At 35.5% G+C, this 21,022-nt stretch overlaps 3 protein-coding genes across 8 annotated transcripts in view; 1 reads left to right on the top strand and 2 right to left on the bottom strand.

Annotated features, from left to right (window-relative positions):
* The window catches only part of LOC110467426 (receptor-type tyrosine-protein phosphatase eta-like), a 79,114-nt gene that overhangs the window by 18,406 nt on the left and 39,686 nt on the right, over positions 1-21,022 (top strand). For 4 of the 6 annotated variants that reach the window (XM_021524589.1, XM_021524587.1, XM_021524588.1 and 1 more), the window contains exon 1: positions 20,860-20,946. The exons of the other annotated variants lie outside the window; for them this stretch is intronic. The gene's annotated coding sequence lies outside the window, so the exon portion shown is untranslated. Of the gene's footprint in view, positions 1-20,859; positions 20,947-21,022 lie in introns of those variants that run through there. 6 annotated transcript variants of the gene reach the window in all.
* Positions 1,606-20,783, bottom strand: LOC110467428 (deleted in malignant brain tumors 1 protein-like). Its single transcript, XM_021524591.1, has 9 exons — positions 20,618-20,783; positions 12,147-12,309; positions 10,574-10,815; positions 9,991-10,153; positions 8,813-9,021; positions 6,643-6,833; positions 5,113-5,504; positions 4,593-4,921; positions 1,606-3,729 (listed from the first exon to the last, which is right to left on the bottom strand). Exons 1-9 carry the CDS (start codon positions 20,781-20,783, stop codon positions 3,341-3,343), a joined length of 2,244 nt encoding a protein of 747 aa, XP_021380266.1. The 3' UTR covers positions 1,606-3,340.
* Positions 14,478-19,500, bottom strand: LOC110467427. The gene is made up of 2 exons (XM_021524590.1): positions 18,675-19,500; positions 14,478-18,213 (listed from the first exon to the last, which is right to left on the bottom strand). Exons 1-2 carry the CDS (start codon positions 18,895-18,897, stop codon positions 16,181-16,183), a joined length of 2,256 nt encoding a protein of 751 aa, XP_021380265.1. The 5' UTR covers positions 18,898-19,500; the 3' UTR covers positions 14,478-16,180.

Raw genomic sequence — 21,022 nt, 5'->3', positions numbered from 1 at the left:
AGTATTCCATCTCTGAATCACTGATGAATAGTATTCCATCTCTGAATCACTGATGAATAGTATTCCATCTCTGAATCACTGGTGAATAGTATTCCATCTCTGAATCACTGATGAATAGTATTCCATCTCTGAATCACTGATGAAAGGTGAATAATAAATTTCTGTTATTATTATGTCAATCAATAATACTGAATATAGAGAGTTTAAACAATATTTTCTTTGGAAAGAAAGCATGCTTCTAGCAGCAAATAAAAACAAAGTTATTTCTTGACTAATAGGCAATTTAACAGACAGTAGAACAATTGGAAGCAATGCCCTATAGCATATGCAAGACTAATAGCTACAAATTAAGAACACATTCAGATAACTCGAAAATAATTGGCAAATAATTAAAAGTTTTTGTAACAGCATGTCTTTATAGCTCAGGAATAAGAAGGAGTATTTTAATATTGTCTTCAATTTGAAAATATAGAACACATTTCTATAGCTGGCAAATATTTTTCAAAAAAATCAGAATTAAGAAAAGTCAAAATAGCTCGTGAATTAACTGGATAATATTTACATTTTTTTGAAAATTATGAACACATCTAGATAGCATCAAAAAAAAAGGTGATATTTAAAATTAAATGACATCCAGATAGTTGTAGAATTACTGGGTAATATTAGAAAGTTCATGGCGATGTCCAGAAAACTCCGCAATAATTGGCTATATTTGAACATTTTGATGAAAAGATGTCTGCTGCCTAAATAAGTAAGTAGCAAATGATTTACATCCCAAAATAATATAAAATATGAGCATAATTAGATGAAAAATTCTGAACTAGGGCAATTAAAAATATGAATCAAATAAACAGCACGAATAACTGAACAGGAATACTTGAATCATGATTAAACAACATTAAATTAAACACTTAACAATTGAGACTTAAACCTTATAAGACAACAACTTCATAAGCATTAAACTTCACAATCTACAGCTAATATAAATCATTGTATATATGTATGTAAAATATACATGTAATGAACATACATGGATTATAACAGGATTTAACAATATATTCTAAGGAAATTAACACTCAGATATATATATATACTTCAAAGTTATCACAGCAATGTGAAGCACCAGTGAAAATATTATTATGAAATTCTAAAATAAGGGGTGTTACATAGTATTGAAGACTACATTTAATAGTGCTGAGGGTCGTATGTCAGTTTATTAACCCACACAAATTGATATAGACCCAATTGAAATATATGCAAATTCTATTTGTGTCAAGCATTATGATTCAATCGTTTTGAAATTGGACTATATCAGGCACTTGGCAGTTAAGAAAAAAATTGTGTTTACACAAAGTTATTTTTTGTTGACTGGCACTATATATGATAAACACAGCAAACAAACTTAAGAAAAGAAACACAAAAATAAAGTTTGTGGAAGTCCCGGCGTAGGCCTATTCCGTCTTTGCGTATTGCAGAGTTATCTTCTCTTGGGAGCAGGTATTGATTGTTACGTCACTTATTTATGAGAGTAACGTCATCAATTTTTGAGAAAACGACGTAATTTTCTCGCACAAACCAATGATGTAACAATCAATACCTGCTCCCAAGAGGAGATAACTCTGCAATACGCAAAGACGGAATAAAAAGAGTATAATGAAATTCATCACTTTGTGCAGTGGAAGGCAAGAGAGCATGCATGCTTTGGTCTGATAAGATGTCCTTCAGGTTATATTAGCTGGCAGACAACATACTCAACAGGGGTCGACACTAACACTAGTCTGCTAGGACTAGTGAATCACCTAACATAACTGGTCCTTTGGACTTATGAAAAATATGATTATAAGATAAGAATATTCCTTTTTAAAATTTAGAAAACTGCTTAAGGTAAGATATTTGCATTTGAAATTTTGCCAAAACCTTCACCATATTTTTATGGCAGCAGTTATTTTAAGTCCCCTACAGTTGATTACTTTACATGTTTCGTTCTGTAGGACGCAATGTTTCCTTATCTGGAAATCTTGGACTAGTTACATTGACGAAGGACTAGTAGATAATCTATTCAACTAGTCCTGTGGACTACCAAACAAAAACAACTTGTGTCTAACCCTGCTCAATAGATAGATATGGTAAGACTCTTTTTGAAATGACATCAAATTAAAAAAAAAGAAAAACAGAAAAGAACAGACTGGTGGATATAATGATTGAAAACTGAAACATCTATAAACTGAAAACGCAATACCTTCTGATTATACGATACTACACTGGCACTGAATCGTCTACTAGATCGTAGTCCTATTGTGTTTGTACACACGTTAGTGCACAAGTCACCTTATATATCATACACAATAACTGAGATTTTTGTTGTTATATATGGTATATGATGCTGACAGTAACGGCCCTATTCTTAATGACATTTAGAAAACATTTTCATAATCTGATTAAAAAAAAAGATTATTTTTCTAGTAGTGAGCAAATACATTTCCTAATATTATCTTCAGAATATTTAAATATAAACAGAAAAAAAAGACTGAAAGAACATGCATCCAGGATCAGGCTGTAAATTACAAAAGTACTCAAAAATTCCCTGCATTTTATACTAATGGACCAATCATATAATCACAGCTTTTTAAGCTACACAAGTGCTTGATTAAAAATGTCATAGACTTTAATTGTCTTTAGAATGTAAATAAACCAAAATAAAAAGTTACATAAAGAACATACTGATTGACAGTACTTCTCAGATGAGTGGAACAGGGGGCATAACTCTGGTGGCCATGTCCTAAGATGTGTGTAACTTCAAGATTGTATCCAATATTCCCTGTTACTTAGTTGGTTTTTTTCGTAGAATGATTTGATTGGCTTACAACACCTGATTAGAAAAATAGTGATATCATTCTGTATTGGTTCACTATTCAATAGTGTTGAAGCCCAGTAACAAAACTAAACTCTCGATCACCTTAGCTTGCTGTAGTGCATATCTGTAATAAGGCTTCAAATGTCTGGCCTCTGGACCAATGAATCAATTCTAACCGAAATTCTCGTTTGTCAAAAATTAACCAAATATTTTGGAAATCAGAAGGGATTCATGAAACAATACAAATTTATAATATTTATGTATAAACACAAATTAAGTATAATCACATTTTTAAAATTGTGGCACTGAAAAAGTTGGCAACTTTGAATGGACTGAAGTCTAGATTGCATAACTCATGATCTCAGGAAAAAAGTGTCATTATTTAATAATTGGACGGAATCATTACATTACATAACATTTTAGATAAAGTTTGCAAAAATTCCAGCTTTTTTTCTCTCCAAATGATCCCATAATATATTATACTTTTCACCCAATCCAATTCCTGGTCATCAACGCTACTGTGGCCAAAACAAGTACCAAGGAACCCATCATCTGAGAAGCTGAAGAAGGACTAACAAAGTCTTCCAGTATTTCTGTGAGCCTACCATCAGAGCTTAAGGCCCCGTCCCGGTTTGATGGAGGTTCTTGAACTCCCTGGCCTCCGTCAGTTGGTTTCTGTGTGGTGGGTGTCTTTGTCCTCGAGGGTTCATCTGTTGTGGGTGTGACCTTCACCTGACCTTGAGTGTTTGTCGGAGTGTCCGAGGTGACGCGCACCTTCGCCGTACTACCAGGCTTCTGGGTGGTGGGGGCAGGGGTTGGAAGTTGAGACACTGTGGTTGGTTTGGGAGTGGAGTAAACTGTCGCAGAAGTGGAAGCTATTGTGCCAAGTACAAGAAAATAGATTTAAGCTTTAGAATTTCAGGCACATTTATCAAACATAATAAGATCTTATATGTACATGTATGTGATAATGAAGATATGTAATAGGGAACTTTGACACTTTAATTTCAATTAAATCTGCACCTGAGGGTATAATTTCTATTTCTCCCACCCTTCACAGATGTGTCTCTCGTTTTAGCCGGGAAAGATCAGCTTGTCACCCCCTAGGGGCAGATAGCCTCATGCCGATTAGCATGCATTAAAATGTGTCACCGGTAATTGTGACATCATCAAAAGTGAATGACGATATTCATACCCCACATGTGGGTTTTTTTACAAACGTGGCAGATTACTGTTGGTGGAGTTGTGACTGAAATAATAGGATGGGAGAAAAACAATCATCCCCTACCTTGAGGATGTAGCAGAAAAATCTGAAACCCTTGGGGTGATTTTTTTTTGGTTGTCTTACCCTTGGCAGAGCCTCGGGTTAGACAACCAAAAAACATCACACCTCGGGTAGGAGATTTCTCTTTCTTATCCTCAAGCTTAAGGTAGGGGAAGATTATATTCATCCCACATACCTACACTGAGGATGTAGCAGAAAAATCGGAAACCCTTGGGGTGATTTTTTTTGGTTGTCTTCCCCTTGGCAGAGCCTCGGGTTAGACAACCAAAAAACATCACCCCTCGGGTAGGAGATTTCTCTTTCATATCCTCAAGCTTAAGGTAGGGGAAGATTATATTCATCCCCCATACCTACATAATATCTGACTGTACTATTTTTGAACTTTTGATACTGTAGGTTAAATATTAATGTTAACATGCAAATTTATATGAAGTATGGTAAAATGTTCCTTACCGCTTGGTGGTAACCTCTCTATGACCGCCTCATCATTGTCATCTAAAACGGTGATCTTATCACTTTTGGTATAGAGCATTGTGTGATCGCTGTTTCTCTTTGTACGTTCATCATGCCTGACCGAACGGCGACGGCGACCCGTAGGAGGAGTTGGTGTCGTCGCCCCACAACTTCGATCACAGATGTCGCTCTTCTCATTGATCTCACACACTGTACTGGTACAGTGCAGGTACACATTATCATGCCCGATAAAGCGGAATACACGGAAACGAAATCCTTCTACCGTCTCATTCCAAGGAACGAGAGCAACTGTTGTGTCGTTAGGACAACTGAAATATGACAAAGGGGATTCAAGTTAAAAGATACGGAAAAAAAAATATCAAGCGGTTTAATTAAATGAAACACACAAGTCCAAAACTATATATATATATATATTTTCAGGTCAATTTCAGAATATATAATGAATTATAATAATAATTAGAATAAATCTAGAAATAAATATTCAATTTTGTTCATGTACCTGTTCTCAAACAGAAAGTGGTTGATCTTGTCTGTCCAGGAACCTGTTGGAGTTGCGAAGCAGCTCCTCAGCACAAGCTTGAGGCGTGGTAGACTTGCATTCAATGTCAATGACACGCTCAGGGGTTGGTTCAGGGTCAACTCCGGGGTAACTGTCAGTGGGTCCTGGAAGTTGTCGTCACCATACATGACCATACCCACAGAAAACGTGCCAGGGGCAGTCTGGGTTACAAGTTGAGTGACCGGGATATAGATATTATCGCTGTTAGATTGGTTGCGTGGAAAGGCACACTGTAATTCTACAATGTAACTGTTTTTCCTGGTGATGACGCCGAGTCTCGTAGTAAAGTTATAATGGATTGTGTTTGTGTAGAATATATGGGTCTCATTTGTCTGCAAAGGAATATAAAATGCATTTATCATCCTGAAAGGAAACAATTTCATATCTAAGATATAAACACAAACATGACGGCTGATGATGATAGCATACCTACTTAAGCAAAATGTCTGACGGCATTTACAATGTACCAAGGTGTCCACCACCAAAGAAAGCCACATGAATTCTGTCTTTCAGTTCGGAGTTCTTCCACCTCTGTGTATGTAGATACATGTGTCCCATGTGATATGTGTATTCCACATGGTTGCACTCAGTGACCTGTATTATGATGACATCACAATCAGATGGCCGTGTTTTTATTATGAGGTCACAACATTGTTTCAGTGACTGGTAATCCTGACGTCAGCAAATGACCTAACCTCAAGAACATAAGAATGTTGTACAATCTTTTGCAGGGACCTTTAAACTGAGGTAAACCTATGGTATACCATACTTTTTTCAACTCTTTTCAAACATGGCTTTAGTTTGTGTATAGATTATCTAGAAATTTTGCTATATTCAGTGTTTGCATTTGCATCGTCTATGTCCTGAGTTACCAAAATTTTGTTTAAGAGGTGGGAAGAGTATGTCACTATGTAGGTATGTGTAGGATTAATATAATCTTTTGCCCCTTAGGGGCGAAATATGGGATTCTTGACCCGAGGGGGAAGATTCTAAAGTTGCCAAACTCGAGGGTTGAGATTCCCAATCTCACCTCAAGGGGGTGAACAATTGACCCTGTCATATTCATAATGTAATTTTGATGTTACATATGCTCAATGCATCGCTGATGTGACGTCATTATATTGTTAATATGACGTCATACAATTGTTATGAATTGGGGAATCCTCCCCCAACTCAACCTTAAACTGTGAGACAAGGATACCTCACACACCGGAAAACTGTGGGTACACCTGTCCAGGATAAGAGAAATGGATACTCTATCCCCTGGAGCAGAATTTTGTGTCAGAACCTCGGCAAAGCCTCAGTGTTCCCCCCTTTGGAAGGATATCAATATCCCACATACCTACACATTGACTCTATTCATATAACATGTAAACGCTATGAAGATACTATTGAGAAATCTTCAATGTGTTGGGGGGGGGGGGGGGGGGGGGGGATAAGGAAAAAAATGCTGGCAAAGTCAATACGTACAGTGAGAGTCGTGCCACAGTCTGTGAAGGGGATCATCATGATGATGTAGGCCGAGTTGTTCTGGAACTGGACATTACAGGGGTTACTGGGCTTGCTGATGGTCAAGTGTCGGTGCATCAGGTACGGGTCGTAATCTCGACTAAAACTGGCCGTGAACTTCTCGTCACTACAGCTCAGCAGTGGCTCAGGTGCTGAAATACAAAATCCCACAGATCTTATCTTCCACTAATTTCAACATCTATAAGAGTGATGGCAACTCTGTCATTGAACAATTAGATTTCATATCATTGATTGCTGTTTTTTATCAGGTACACACAAGTGAGGATAAATTTTGATATAATATGGAACAAGCAGGTTCAAATGTAGGATGGAAACAGAGCCATAAAGAAAATAAGTTCAAAAGGCAGATATATGGTAAATTCACATTTGAAAGAACAGATAGAACTATTTACATTTGAAAGAACAGTTATAAAGCTTTAAGGTAGAACTATTTTACATTTGCAGGAAAAGATCATCTATACAAAAATATTATTTAACAACATGTTAAACCATTGTCAATTCGCTCATATTTCAATGTCTCTTTTTCGTAAGAATTATTTTACACATTTTCCTTAATTTATCGCCATATCCCTTTATAACACCAATATTTCTCCTGATAAATATTAGCAGTATAACAAGACTTAACTGTATATAAATCACCATGTGACCATTATCCGTGTGTTCAATCATACACAACTGCATGTTTATCTCCAGGACCAAATATAAGCCAGGTAAAAATAATAATTAATTTTGAAAAACACTCAACCCTGTTAAATGGTGATTGTATTTTTAGAGATCAACAATCTATCTGATGACAGGTTAGAAAACCACAGGGACATGTAAACAATATCTATACCATCACATGCCATGCAATATCAATTTAGACTCAATGTGGAATTGAGTTGTACATGTATTTTGAAACAATCTCTAGCACCATGTAAAAGATATATTACAGTTGTATTTTATCATTTAGGAAAGTCGAATTGTTTCTTGGATGTATTTAAATAGGAAAACAAACTAAACTCTACAAGCCCTATTGTAATATACGACAAAGTGCTCCTATAGTGTCTTTATACCTTTATACACATCTCTGTATTCAGATTGTCTCCCTTGATCCATATATTCCCGATCATCATTTATATAACAAAAATATGTTTCAGGAAAAAAAACCAGGCCTGAACTCTTAATATGGAGGGGTAAAAGACCTCAATTTTGTGTGCAGCACTCGGCATTCATGAGATACATCAGTATAGCAAGTTTGGTGAATGTAGGTAAAATAGCAAGGGAGTTAATTATGTCCCAGAAAAAATATTGTTGATGTTCAGATCTAGAGCCAGCCAGTCAGCTATATATATAGCCATAAGCTAGCCAATGCAATACCATAATAGTTGTCTTGTCATAGATCTAGATGATTGTTTTAAACTACATTAAACTGTAATGCAAGATATTTTTTAAAGTTTTTTCTTTCTTTACACTATTGAATTAAGAGGTCAATTCCATATGCAACAATTATTACACGTATTAATAATTCTAAATATGTATATTTAGCCATAAGCTAGCCAATGCAATACCATAAAAGTTGTCTTATCATAGATGATTGTTTTAAAGTGCACTTTACTGTAAAGCAAGACATTTTTTGCAGCTTTTTTTTTCTTTACACCATTTAATTTAAAAGAGGTCTATTCCATAAGATGCAACAATTATCACATTGTAGGGAAACATGATCTTTTGTTTCTCTGAGGTTGACCATGTCGCATAAGGGTGAAGCTATAGTGAAACATGATTTTAATCAGTGAGAAACAAAGAATTGTGATTCCCAACTACATGGGCAATAAATGTTATATTTTATGCCGGAAAAAAAAACACCTAAATAATATGACACAATAGTAGATATGATCAGATTGACGCGCCATTGTTTTCGTCTGCTTTCGTCATTCGGAACTAGGTTGAAGTGGCTCTTGCCAATATTTCTAGAGAGGGGAAATCATGATCATGTAACCAGTATCATCCAATCAGATAAGATCGATGATATAAAGACGAGGTATAATAATAATTTTTAAAGGTCAACTGAAGGTCAACCATTTGACTAAAAAAACGAAGTAGAGTTTACATCAGTAGAGAAGTGCGCTACCTTCTGAGCCCGTGTGGTTAATAGGTACACAGGTGACACTGGCATATTCTCCACTCTGACAGTTGTGTACGCCTACGGGGTTGTGTTGACAAGAGAAAATGTCGGATTCTGTGCCGTCACATTTCACGTCATCCAAGAAAAAGGTGGAGCTAACATTGCTTTTCACATAGTCTACTGTCTGCGATGTTCCGGCCAAGGCCAGGGTCTGACTGAAATTCGAAAAGACACCAATTCTAAGGAAACTCAAAGTGACAATTAAGGACATTAAAAACATATTGTTGAGTCATTAAGCATTTAAATGATAGGATAAAAGTATGTAATGCATGATGACTCTTTGCGCCTACCTACAGGAAATACTGTTATTTTGTACTTGAGTCTAAAACTAAAATTCTATAAATGGAGAAACATGATCCAGACAGAACAAAATTTTCATAAAAACTATTTTATATGTGTATATGATGACATATGCAACACTTGATTATATATTTGACATTAGGTATTTTGTCAACAAAAAAAGTCAACATAGTTTATATCTTTATATTTATATTTCTACTGAATTTGGACTCAATATACCTCCCAAAGAATATGGAATTATTTCTCCATGAATTTTCCAGTTGGCATACAAATACATAAGGAAACGAGTGATGACATCACAATTATGTGATGGCACTTTCAGTGGCATAGACTTGCACAAGTCCAATATTTCAGAAATTATCAAAAAATATTGAAATTGCACTGGGTGTAAAAATGAGGATTGAATCCTGTTCTTATGAGGTTTATGGGGTATAAACCTCAGTGGGTCTTCAGACAAATTCAAAGAGAAGGATTCAAACGTTAAAGAAACAAAGGTTGCATAGCTATCAGATTCAATCTTTTCATTAATATCCGATCATTACAATCATGGACTGATTAATTCTCATACAATACTTTAAGATATTGATAATCGGAATTGTACATTTTGTTATTACATGTACTTTATTTTATAATAGAGTTTTGCGCTAAGGTACAAAGAAGACACATACATACAATGTACATGTGGTTTTTTTTTTTTTTTAATTTGGATTATTTTTCACAATTGTAAAAAAAAAATATTAGCCAACAAAATTGTCATAATCTATAAACAAAGATAACGTCTGAAGCAATACACATCCCTAGACTTCCTTATAGTGGTGACTTACTTGAAGCATAGAGATCCACACACCACTCTGGCGTCTAGTATGTCCCAGTGGTCGTCACAAACTGCCCCCCAAGTGTTGTTGTATTTGACCTCCACAAATCCGACACCCGTTTTGTCACTAGGGCCAATAAGCCTGATATTGTCAGCATTGGTGTTTGTGGAACCTTCAGGGGAAAAAAATCATGAACATTACTCTTCAACTCCACCATTTGTTTACCGTCTTAGGCATGCATTGTTCATGTGTAATACATATTGCCTAACTTTTATTTTAATCACAGGAAAGAAACTGCATGTCAATGTCTAAAAATGTTTAGAACCACTTCCATTAACCTTTATTATTTGACTAAATATTAGTTTAAATGTCATAGTAAAAACTGTTCTAGATACAGTAAATTAAGAAACTTAAGAAAAAAATGTACAAATATATACAAAATTCTGCTAATTTCAAAAGCAAATTTAATGTCATGAGAGAGAAAAGTGGGAATTTCCCTCAAAAATGGAGATTTAATCGGTAAAAATATTTTCGCATTTATAAATTACATGTCACAGATCTCAGAATATAACTTGTGACTGGGTTTACTCACAGTTTGAGGGCTGAGCCGTGGCAGGGGCCCTGGTTGTGGTGGGGCCTGGTGTCACTGCTGAGGGGTTATCACATATCACACCAGCATCATCGGTATGGTTAACCTGGTCACAGTTGTGAACCCCTAGGTTATTGGCTTGGCAAACACTGAGCATTTGTTCTGTTCCATCACAATTTAGATTGTCCAACCAAATCTTACCTGACCCGGGTCCAAACCGTCCATCAGTAATTGCTTCTCCACCCCTATTGAAAACAAGTGATTAATAATAATTGCATATAAAGTTATGTCGAACGCCATATTTAAAAAAAAGAAATGTTTTCAGTTTTCCGACAAACTCACTAAAATGGCACTGTCTCACACTTTTGTTAGAATTAATTTTCTTGCTGAATAATAACTGAAACTTCTGACTTTTAAATAGAAATACAATGTATTTGATTTCTAAAAAAACAACACTTTTTACCCAATTAAAAAAATGTGAGTAGGGAAACTGCAAACAAATGTGTTTTTTAAGGATGAGATTATAAATGTATGTCAACAACAATGGCAATGTCTTATCTAGCTAGAACATTTTAAAGATATTAAAAAAAAACAGGCCCAGATATTTAAGCACTAATGGCAAAACTAGTATCGCAATTATTTCCTAAACCACTGTCCTTTCCTTAATATACATTACATTTGATCCTGCAGTCCCAAGGATGTTTCAAAGCAGATTTGGTGGAAACATAATAAACTGTTTTAAAGAGGATTTAAATGTTGAAATGAACCCCTTTTGGATCCAGCCCCTATAATAAGCTTTCTTCCTTTACAAAACGATTGATTCCCAGGTCTCAAAGACAATTTAAGGATGCTAAAAAATTGTATTTTGTATGTGCACATGTATATATGTATGTGTTGATGGGCTGGAGTTCTCCCCGTTTGTTATATAAAGATGTGCCTCCATGTATGTTGTGTATTCGTGGATGCATGTATGTGTGCCTGAGATAGGGTATGTTGATGTATTTGCCTCCTTACGATAGCATGTTTCTGAAGCAGACTTTAGAGTGCAATCTCACCAAAATATCATGCCGAAGGCACCCAGCACAGCATTCCACCTGGTCACATTATACTGACAATGGGTGAACCAGTTGTTGCCATTTCCCCAAATGCTGAATGTTTAGCAAGGAATAACAACTACCATTTTTAAGGACTTAAGTATGTACCAGCCTGGCGGAGCGTTCAACATTAAAGCCAAAAGTCAGGTATTGCCAAGCTAGGAGCTAGGGAATAAAAGGTAGTTAGTAGAGATAAATATAAAGATCCCACCTATTCCAATAGGCACAGTAGATTTATTTAAATCCCTTTTGTATCCCCAAGTAGAGGGCACAAAATCAAATCTCCAATTTCGCAGGGGGTTCCTCTATATCAGCTGCCTCTTAAGACACATGCAGGGGGTAACAGCAGGTGTATTCTTTTCTTGATCCCTGACCTGCAGGGGTATCGGTGTAACATAAAAGGCACATCACTGTATATATTTGTATGCATACAATACATATACATTTTCACAGTAAACCAGTTATCGAACCAGAATCATTACCCAAATTTGAGTTCCCGACAGACGACCACTGCCTCTACATTTTCAAAGTTGTCCAAACAAACTGTTCCCCATGTGTCGTTGTACTTGACCTCTACTCGACCTTCATATTGTGTAGTTCGATTAACTCCACCAAGGCGAATGCCTTGAAACACAATTATTTTACCTACAATAAAATTAAAAACAGCATTGTATTGAAGTGTATTGAATTACAAGACAGTCAGTGGTAGAAACATGTTTGGCAGGTAATGCCCTTTTTTTATACCCAGTGAGACCCATACTCGTTACCAAGCAAGCACAAACTAAAATGTCAGTGCTTCCTTAGAAACGATAGCAGGAAGAGGTTGTCTCAAAACCAGAAAAAAAAAGCAGAAAAAAAAATCTCAATTGAAAGTTTTGAAACTTGCACTGTCAGTTTTAACTCGTCTAATTTCTGACCTATCTGATATTTACAGCAATCAACACAACATAACAACTGCTACTTCATTCTGATCAGGATTGCAAATAAATGAATTCGTTGATTTCTGGAACTTCAATTTTTCATATTTGTTTTGAAAATAAATTCAAATTCATAATGTATTCATTAGCTTATAATTTCCATTATATTGATATGATGACACAATTTAGTTGTAATAAATGTTATAATCGTCATGCCGATATATGGTCTTGTGTAACTGGACACCCTTTGGTTTTGCTTTTAGTAACATTAATTAAAACACCTTGTGATATTTTATATATATTACAACACCCTTACATATTAAGTTACAAGGTTCCAGTGATCGTAGAGGTTATATTATGGAAGATATGCGCTCCTAGATGTTATAGTATATGCTCCTTACAATTATTTTTTAAATGATACAGGTCAAAGGTTGAAAGGTACATATATATATATCTGTAAGTCACAGTGACCTACTTTAAGTTTTCAAAGCTCTATTGTCCAAAAATGACATACTAAAATATATTAAAAGGATTTTTTTTTATTGTAGCCTGGAGAATTATGCATTGAACTGCTTCCTGTTTGCATTCATAGGCAATATGAATGCCAATTGGATAAAGGCAAATTAATTAAGAGTGCCAGCGCTTCATGGATTATATACCCAAGCTTTGTCCAGTTGTCATTCATATTAAGGTAACTTATAATATATTGCTTATGTACGGTGGCTGATTGAGGACACCCAAAGTATATTTTTATCTCGTTATAACGAATTAGTATCTTGTTATAACGAGTTAGTATCTTGTTATAACGACTTAACATCTCGTTATAACGTGTAAGTAACTCATAACGACTAAGTATCTTGTTATATCAACTTAGTATCTCGTTATAACAAGTATCTCATTATAACGACTTAACATCTCGTTATAACGAGTAAGTATCTCGCTATAATGACTTAGTATCTTGTTATAACGACTTAGTATCTCATTATAAAGACTTAATATCTCGTTTTAACGACTTAGTTTCCCACTATAATGACTTAATATCTCGTTATAGCGACTTATCATCTTGTTATAACGACTTAATATGTTGTTATAACGACCAAGTATCTCATTATAATGACTTAATATCTCGTTATAATGACTTAGTATCGCGTTATAACGACTTAGTATCTTGTTGTAACGACTAAGTATCTCGTTTTAACGACTTATCATCTTGTTATAACGACTTAGTATCTCGCTATAACGACTAAGTATCTCGTTATAATGACTTAATAACTTGTTATAACGACTTAGTATCTTATTATAAGTCGTTATAATGAGATACTTAGTCATTATAACGAGATACTAAGTCCTTATAACGAGATCTAAGTCCTTATAACAATCGAGATACTAAGTCCTGATAACGAGATTAACTCGTTATAACGAGATACTAAGTCATTATAACGAGATACTAAGTCGTCATAACGAGATACATACTCGTCATAACGAGATACATACTCGTCATAACGAGATACAAAGTCGTTATAACAAGATACTAACTCGTTATAACAATATACTAAGACTCAGTCGTTAAAACGAGATACTATAACTTGTACATACGTTATAACGAGATAAAAATATTCTTTGGATGTCCTCAATCAGCCATCATACTTATGAATGCCAACTGAAAGTAGTTAAAAGCTTCTATATACCATTTTTTGGAAGTCTGTTGATCTCATAGAAAATTAAATTTTATCTCCCTGGGTCACAACCTCAGTTTTATGACGAATGTGCAATCTCATAAACATATCCTGTTGCCGAGCGTGGGGTCTTGTGGAAAACAAGCAACATATTCACAACAAAAAAATACTCAAAAAGTACCATACATGTTGTGATCTTCTAATCGTAATCAACAAGACTACTGGTTGCCGACCAATTCTCGCCATATTTTAGACGTATTTCGCCGTTGTTTTCAAAAATACGCTAGCCATCCCTTGTTGTTCCCCAATTATTTCAAGGTTGACCTAAGAGCTCTTAGTTCCTAAAAATAAAAACAAAATATCTGCGCAGGCGTCTCCGAGGGAGCGGTTATTGCAACGACGATAAGTAGAGCCGTTTCCGGTAGGTGCAGTACCAGTTCTCGCCACATTTTTCAAAGACCGACAAAACCTTCGAGTTCGATGATTATGTTTAAATTTGCGATTGTGATAGACAATGGAAGACCTTTACTTTCATTACATATAAAATCCATGAATATCCATCGAGAAATGTTGTCAGGAGAGCGAAATAAAACGGAGAATAAAAAGGACCGGGTGCACTACGACATTTGGCATGATGTGCCTACGATCGTCTTTTAGTTTCAGGTAGATTATCACTGATTTTATTACAAAAAATACTGGTTTGACAGTTTAATGTATTCGTAAACGTCGATAAGTTCAATACTTACGTTGATTTTTAATGAAAAGTTAAAGTTCCAATACGTCTTTATTTCTTATGTAGACTTATGTAGACTTGTCTATATTTGACAGGTGCTTGCATTGATTAGTACGCCACGTGCTTCTTCCCGGTTCCAGGCGTCCTGCTTTAATCCTCTTTTGGTGTCAGTTTATGATGTAGTTTAATGTGTTTTTGTTACTGAATTAGCCAGAAGACTGCACTTATGAACTTCTTAATCAATGACAGATGATTTTCAAAACATTTTTTTTTTCAAAATATTTCCTCACACATATTTTTAATTGAATTGAGAGTAGCAAATGCTTGATAATTAACAGTTACTTGCAAATATTTCTGCTGTTAATTTATTAAATCTGGATTGTCACAGTTTTCTGTAAAACATATGTTTTAAACATAAACAGCTGACACTGAAGAAAGTTTACAAATATTGGTAGTGTCAAACATAGTTGAGGATATATACACCATTAGGAGGAGATAGAAAAAATGCTCTTTACTGTGAACATATGACATTTTTGTACAACAATTGTTAGTCAATTTTTTGGAATTGATTCAATAATATAGAATTGAAAGTAGCATGAATTCATATATACACATGCATACACCAAACTTGCTAGTTACATTGTTGTGGGAAGAGTTCTACATATATACAGAAACTTTAGTCCACTCTCACCCTATCACCTCTTCTTCACATACACATGTTGTTTAAATTGTTGGAGATGCAACTCCTTCTCGCTCTTAATTACTATAAAAATCAAGTATATAATGCTACATATTGTTTTTAAAATTATTATCACTAATGATATATATAATTAACAATTAATACATGCATTTTTCTTTAATTGGCAGTATGATGCATCACTTCAGCAAAATGTAATACAAGATTTTCTTAATTTCAATAAACTTGAAAGTGACTCTAACAAATTACCCTTAATATTTCATGGATTATCTAAATGATCTGCATAAAGCATACCAAACAAATTATGCCCATCACAGTAATAATATTTCAATTATGGTTGCAATCAGATGATTTAAGTTGGTATTGTGAATCAATGATGATTTTGTGCACATGTATACATACTCTCACACTCAACAATAACTTCTGGGTAATAACTGTATTTAGAAAGGAACAAGAAGATAGAGTCTTGGACAAATAGATTGACACAGTTGTTTTACTCTTCACCAGCTTCCAAACATGTGGTACATACAAAATTAAGCTCATCATTTTCCAGTTCCTCATTTGTGAGACTAACACACCCCGGATGGTACCATAAGTCGCATGAAGAGCATTGGACCCAAGTGGTGTCGCCATCATTGTTGATAGGATCACTTAAGTTGCATACTTTACACAAATAAACTTTCTTTGCGTTACTTCTCTTTCTTTTTTTCTGTTGATCATTCTTTTTAGCAAGCTGTTTCTCCTCTCTCTCTCGTTTTCTTTGAACAATTTGTTCTTTCTTTGTATTTTCTTCAGTCATCTTTTCCTCAAGTTTTTGTAAAAAACTGTCACTGGTAATTACCCTGGCCTCAGTAACAAGTTTTCTTCTTGCTATATAGGGCTTCGCTGGTACGGCCTGGAAGATGTTAGCAAGATGGTGAGGTATTAGACCCTCTGTTACAAGTGGATTTCCACCTAGGAAAGTGCCACATGTAGTACAGATTGATGATGACGGTTGTGCTGATGAAGAGGGCTGCGCTGGAGAAGACGTTGGATGTGCCAATGAAGATGGTTGTGATGATAAAACAGGAGATTTTGCCGATGAAGATGAAGGTATTGCTGATGAAGATGACAATGTTCCATAAGAGGGATGTACTAAAGATGAAGCTGTGGATGCAACAAAGGCTGAAGCTGAGGATGCAACAGAGGCTGAGGCTGAAGCTGAGGATGCAACAGAGGCTGAGGCTGAAGCTGAGGATGCAACAGAGGCTGAGGCTGAAGCTGAGGATGCAACAGAGGCTGAGGCTGAAGCTGAGGATGCAACAGAGGCTGAGGCTGAAGCTGAGGATGCAACAGAGGCTGAGGCTGAAGCTGAGGATGCAACAGAGGCTGAGGCTGAAGCTGAGGATGCAACAGAGGCTGAGGCTGAAGCTGAGGATGCAACAGAGGCTGAGGCTGAAGCTGAGGAAGCAACAGAGGCTGAGGATGCAACAGTGGTGCTGTGTGTAGGTGTTAATTGAGTTTTATCAATTGCATCTGGATTCAAAGGAAAGATTCCAGTCTTCCTAAATGCTCCTTTCACATTCCCTGGAGAACAAAACTGGTCAATGGCTTTCGAAAGCACAACAGGAAATTTGGCTTTGCTTAATACCTGACTTTTGTTTATAAACCCAAGGTTCTTGGCAAGTGTGTTGAACCTACTTTTCAGTGGACCATTGATGCTAACATCAAGGGGCTGCAAGATGTGAGTGGTATGGGGTGGTAAACCTACCAACTCAATTCCATTTTCACGCGCCAGTTTTACAACTTCAATGTTGATGTGTGAGTCATGGTTGTCCATAATTAATAGGACTGGGCGATGTTGACCACAGTTTGGAATAAAAATTTCTCTCAGCCAGGCTTGAAAAAGATTGGTATCCATGTAGCCGGACTCTGAAAATCCGTACAGCCAATTTGGTGGAACACCATCTTTGTATGCAGTATGAGGGAGGGATTTTTCAAAAATGAGGAAAGATGGAAGTACCCTCCCGTCTGCTGCAATACAAAGATGGGCTGTTATATGCCCTGTTGACAACATTTTCTGCTGATAGCAATGTTGACCTTTCAAACCGAAAACCTTTCTCCTGTCTTTCTCTTTTCCTGACCACCCTGTTTCGTCGCAGTTGAATATGGACTCTGGCTTATTTTCTAAACCTAGTCTTCTTATGGTGGTTGAGAGGATGTCAAAATACTGATTCATTACTCTCTGATTGGCCATTCGAGTTCTCCCCCTGTCCTGCATCTCTGGTTCCTTTTCTGACAGTTCCTTATGTCTTGAAAGAAAGGATCTGAACCATTTATCACTAGGACCTTTTTCCAAGTTGAATAAAGTGACCCTTTCATCATTTTTGCATATAGAAATGACAAACTGCCTTATCATACTACGATTCATAGGAAAACCTTGCTTTGCCATGTAGATTACATAATTTTTCAGGGCTAACTCCTCTGACTCGGACAGCATAGTTGCTGGGCCTGGTTTTGACTTTATGTCTGATTTCACATGGTCGTCTACAAATAAAAATTATGAATCTGAACTGTTTATTCATTTATTTATTGTATAAATAATACATTCATGTGATAATACCTAAACTAGATCAAGTAATAGGTGAAGTCCAAATATGATTGATTATAATGATTAGTGAGGATGATGATGATTTTACAAATTTTACCTATTAAGTATGAGTGAACTATGTATTTATTTTATTTATTTATTGTATAAAAAATACATTCTTGTGATGATACATTAAATAGATCAAGTAATAGGTGAGGTCCAAATATGATTGATGATAACAATAAGTGAGGATGAGGATGATGGTGATGATGATGATGATGATGATGATGATAAAGAAGATGATGATGATGATGATGATGATGACCATTTCTTGATGATGATGATGATGATGATGATGATGATGATGATGATTACGATGACAACTATTTCTTGATGATTATGATTTCATAAGTTTTACCTAAGGTTTTTCTTGGAATAAGATATTCTCTGGCAGCCTTGGAAACTGTCAACCTTTTGCTCTTTACCAAGGAAACTGCACGGTGGAGGTTTTCTTGCGTATAGCGCCTTGCGTCCTTTTTATATCTGGCTGCTTTTAACATTGTGAATCTAAAACAAATTTTTATACGATGATTGAGCACAACAGAATACCTGTTCGAGTAAAAGAGGATTTTAAAGACCATTTTTCTCCCATATGCTTATGAAAAGTGAGTGAGGCTGCAGGAATTGTACATAGATATTTTATTTTGTGTTTATTTGCTGTTTATTGTTATGCTTGGAATCAGGATGCAGAATCAATAAAGTAAAATGTATCAACCATATAAATAATCTGGTCTTATGATATGTTATTTTACAACAATTGTAATTATATTAACCACTCGTGTTGGCCCTGTTGGAAGCATGCAGATGGTCTTAATGTGAGAGGAAATTAACAGAACACCCAAATGGTGGGGAAGGTGCACCAAATACTTTTTGATGACTGATTGAAGAATCAAACACATGGCTACTTTGGTGAAAGATGAGTGCATTATCCATTGCACCACCACCCCACTGCCATATAAAAATAAAAATGAATACTCTATCCTTTTCCTTGATAAAAACTGCATCAGTATTTGCTGCTTGAGGGTTTAAAAAATACACGTACAAGCATATTACAATAATTTCACATTTTAATGCCTATTGTAAAATTTCAGTTTCAAAACATCTTGATGAAATACTTGTTATTCATAATCACTTATGAATGGTGATAATTAATACATGTTTCACAGTATAAATTTCATAATACATTGCATATAAGCCATGGTCTTTGTTTTTTGAAAAAAATATCTATAACATATATATATATATATGCATTTTTGCATTTCAGATGATATGTAATAAAATTCATTTGATATCATCTTTGTGAAATACAATATATAATAGATATATCTTAATTGTCATATTAAGACAGTAAGAGATTATGACACTGATGTCATATTGTCATAAGCGATTATGAATAACAAGAATTTTACAAAAGGCATTAAAATGTGAAAATATTGTAATCTTCTGATAAGTAAAGAATTGCATCAAGATATTTATCATCAATAAGTATTTTGTTTATTGTGGGTATTTTATTATTATTGTAAAAACTATTGCCTATCCCACAACAAAAGTGACAATGAAATATAAACATAGTTCGTAGTTTGTTTGTTTGTTTGGCGGGGGAATGAACAAAGTCTGAGTGAAAAGTTTATTTTGTAATTTATTGGTTATAGTTGGTTAAAGGGAAGTAACTGCTACATCATACAGTATGATATGGCAAATAATGATTTCTCCCGAAAAAATACGTCACATCCTTTCGACATTTTAGGAGCGGGAGCGTCTGCTTACGATGAACGAAATTATGTTTCATTCATTTAGCATGCATTCAAATCATTCTGAAAATAATTGTTCTAACATTTGGACAATATTGTGCTTCAACATGAATTGATCGTGCAAAACGATGTTTTGGGAGATAGCAGACGTACCAAGGTAGGAAATAAATACTTTGTACAACTTTGCTATTTTTACGTCAAGGAAGTCACGTGACCCCCCACGTGATCAGCTGGTGAAATGGAGGCGACTTAGGGTTCATTACCTGATCTTTTTGTCTTGTGGGATTTCTTAAACCTCAAAACTTCTCTCGTCTGCATAAAATGACAGCGTCTTTCGTTCAAGTAAGAAAAAACACGAATATACGCGTGCGATTGTACGAAACACGTGCATATGGCGAGAACTGGTACTTGGCGAGAATTGGTCGGCAACCAGTAACGATAATAGGCCTAATCGATGAATGCATGCACTGCTAAAACGAAGTTACTTACATTACAATCCATAACCCTAGAGCGATATTTTAAATAACCAAGTATCTGAAATGTAACTTACCGTGTGTTGTATTAAGAATACAACACAAAACTCCAAGACACAACAGAATATGTCGAGGTACAGCGCCTGGTGACATTTTCACCGAAATGAATGTGACAGGATCGGGTCGACTTTCATTACGCACATGCGCAAGTTGACCAACCGTCACAGACCACAGAGTTGTCATTTACGAGGTGGTGATTTATTCGTGGAGATACGGTGAATATGGACTGTATTTATCAGACATATCGAACACTGTCGTGATGTTAAGTGTGCAGATAGATTGACAAGAAGTTGTTGCTGAAAGAAACAAGCAGATGCTGAAAACGGCGCAGTGTTTCTATGACAACGTACGTAAACAAATGGGCGTGAAAGTATTTGGAGCTGAAGCCATGTGTGTCACTGTTGATCGATAATGCCATTGAT

Source organism: Mizuhopecten yessoensis, unplaced genomic scaffold, assembly GCF_002113885.1.
Source record: "Mizuhopecten yessoensis strain PY_sf001 unplaced genomic scaffold, ASM211388v2 scaffold11173, whole genome shotgun sequence".
Classification (NCBI taxonomy): Eukaryota; Metazoa; Mollusca; class Bivalvia; order Pectinida; family Pectinidae; genus Mizuhopecten; species Mizuhopecten yessoensis.
Note: the sequence above shows the minus strand (reverse complement) of the source record. Positions and strands in the feature narration are given on the sequence as shown.

Bases quoted from the DNA above. Each gene is read 5' to 3' on its own strand.
- LOC110467428 (XM_021524591.1), bottom strand. From the start codon at position 20,783: ATGACAACTCTGTGGTCTGTGACGGTTGGTCAACTTGCGCATGTGCGT. The intron at 10,154-10,573 runs GTGAGTAAACCC...TTTCCCCTGAAG, and splicing joins CACGGCTCAGCCCTCAAACT to GTTCCACAAACACCAATGCT. The intron at 6,834-8,812 runs GTAGCGCACTTC...TTTGTATTTCAG, and splicing joins TAACCACACGGGCTCAGAAG to CACCTGAGCCACTGCTGAGC.
- LOC110467427 (XM_021524590.1), bottom strand. From the start codon at position 18,897: ATGGTCTTTAAAATCCTCTTTTACTCGAACAGGTATTCTGTTGTGCTC. The intron at 18,214-18,674 runs GTAAAACTTATG...TTTTATTTGTAG, and splicing joins TATTCCAAGAAAAACCTTAG to ACGACCATGTGAAATCAGAC.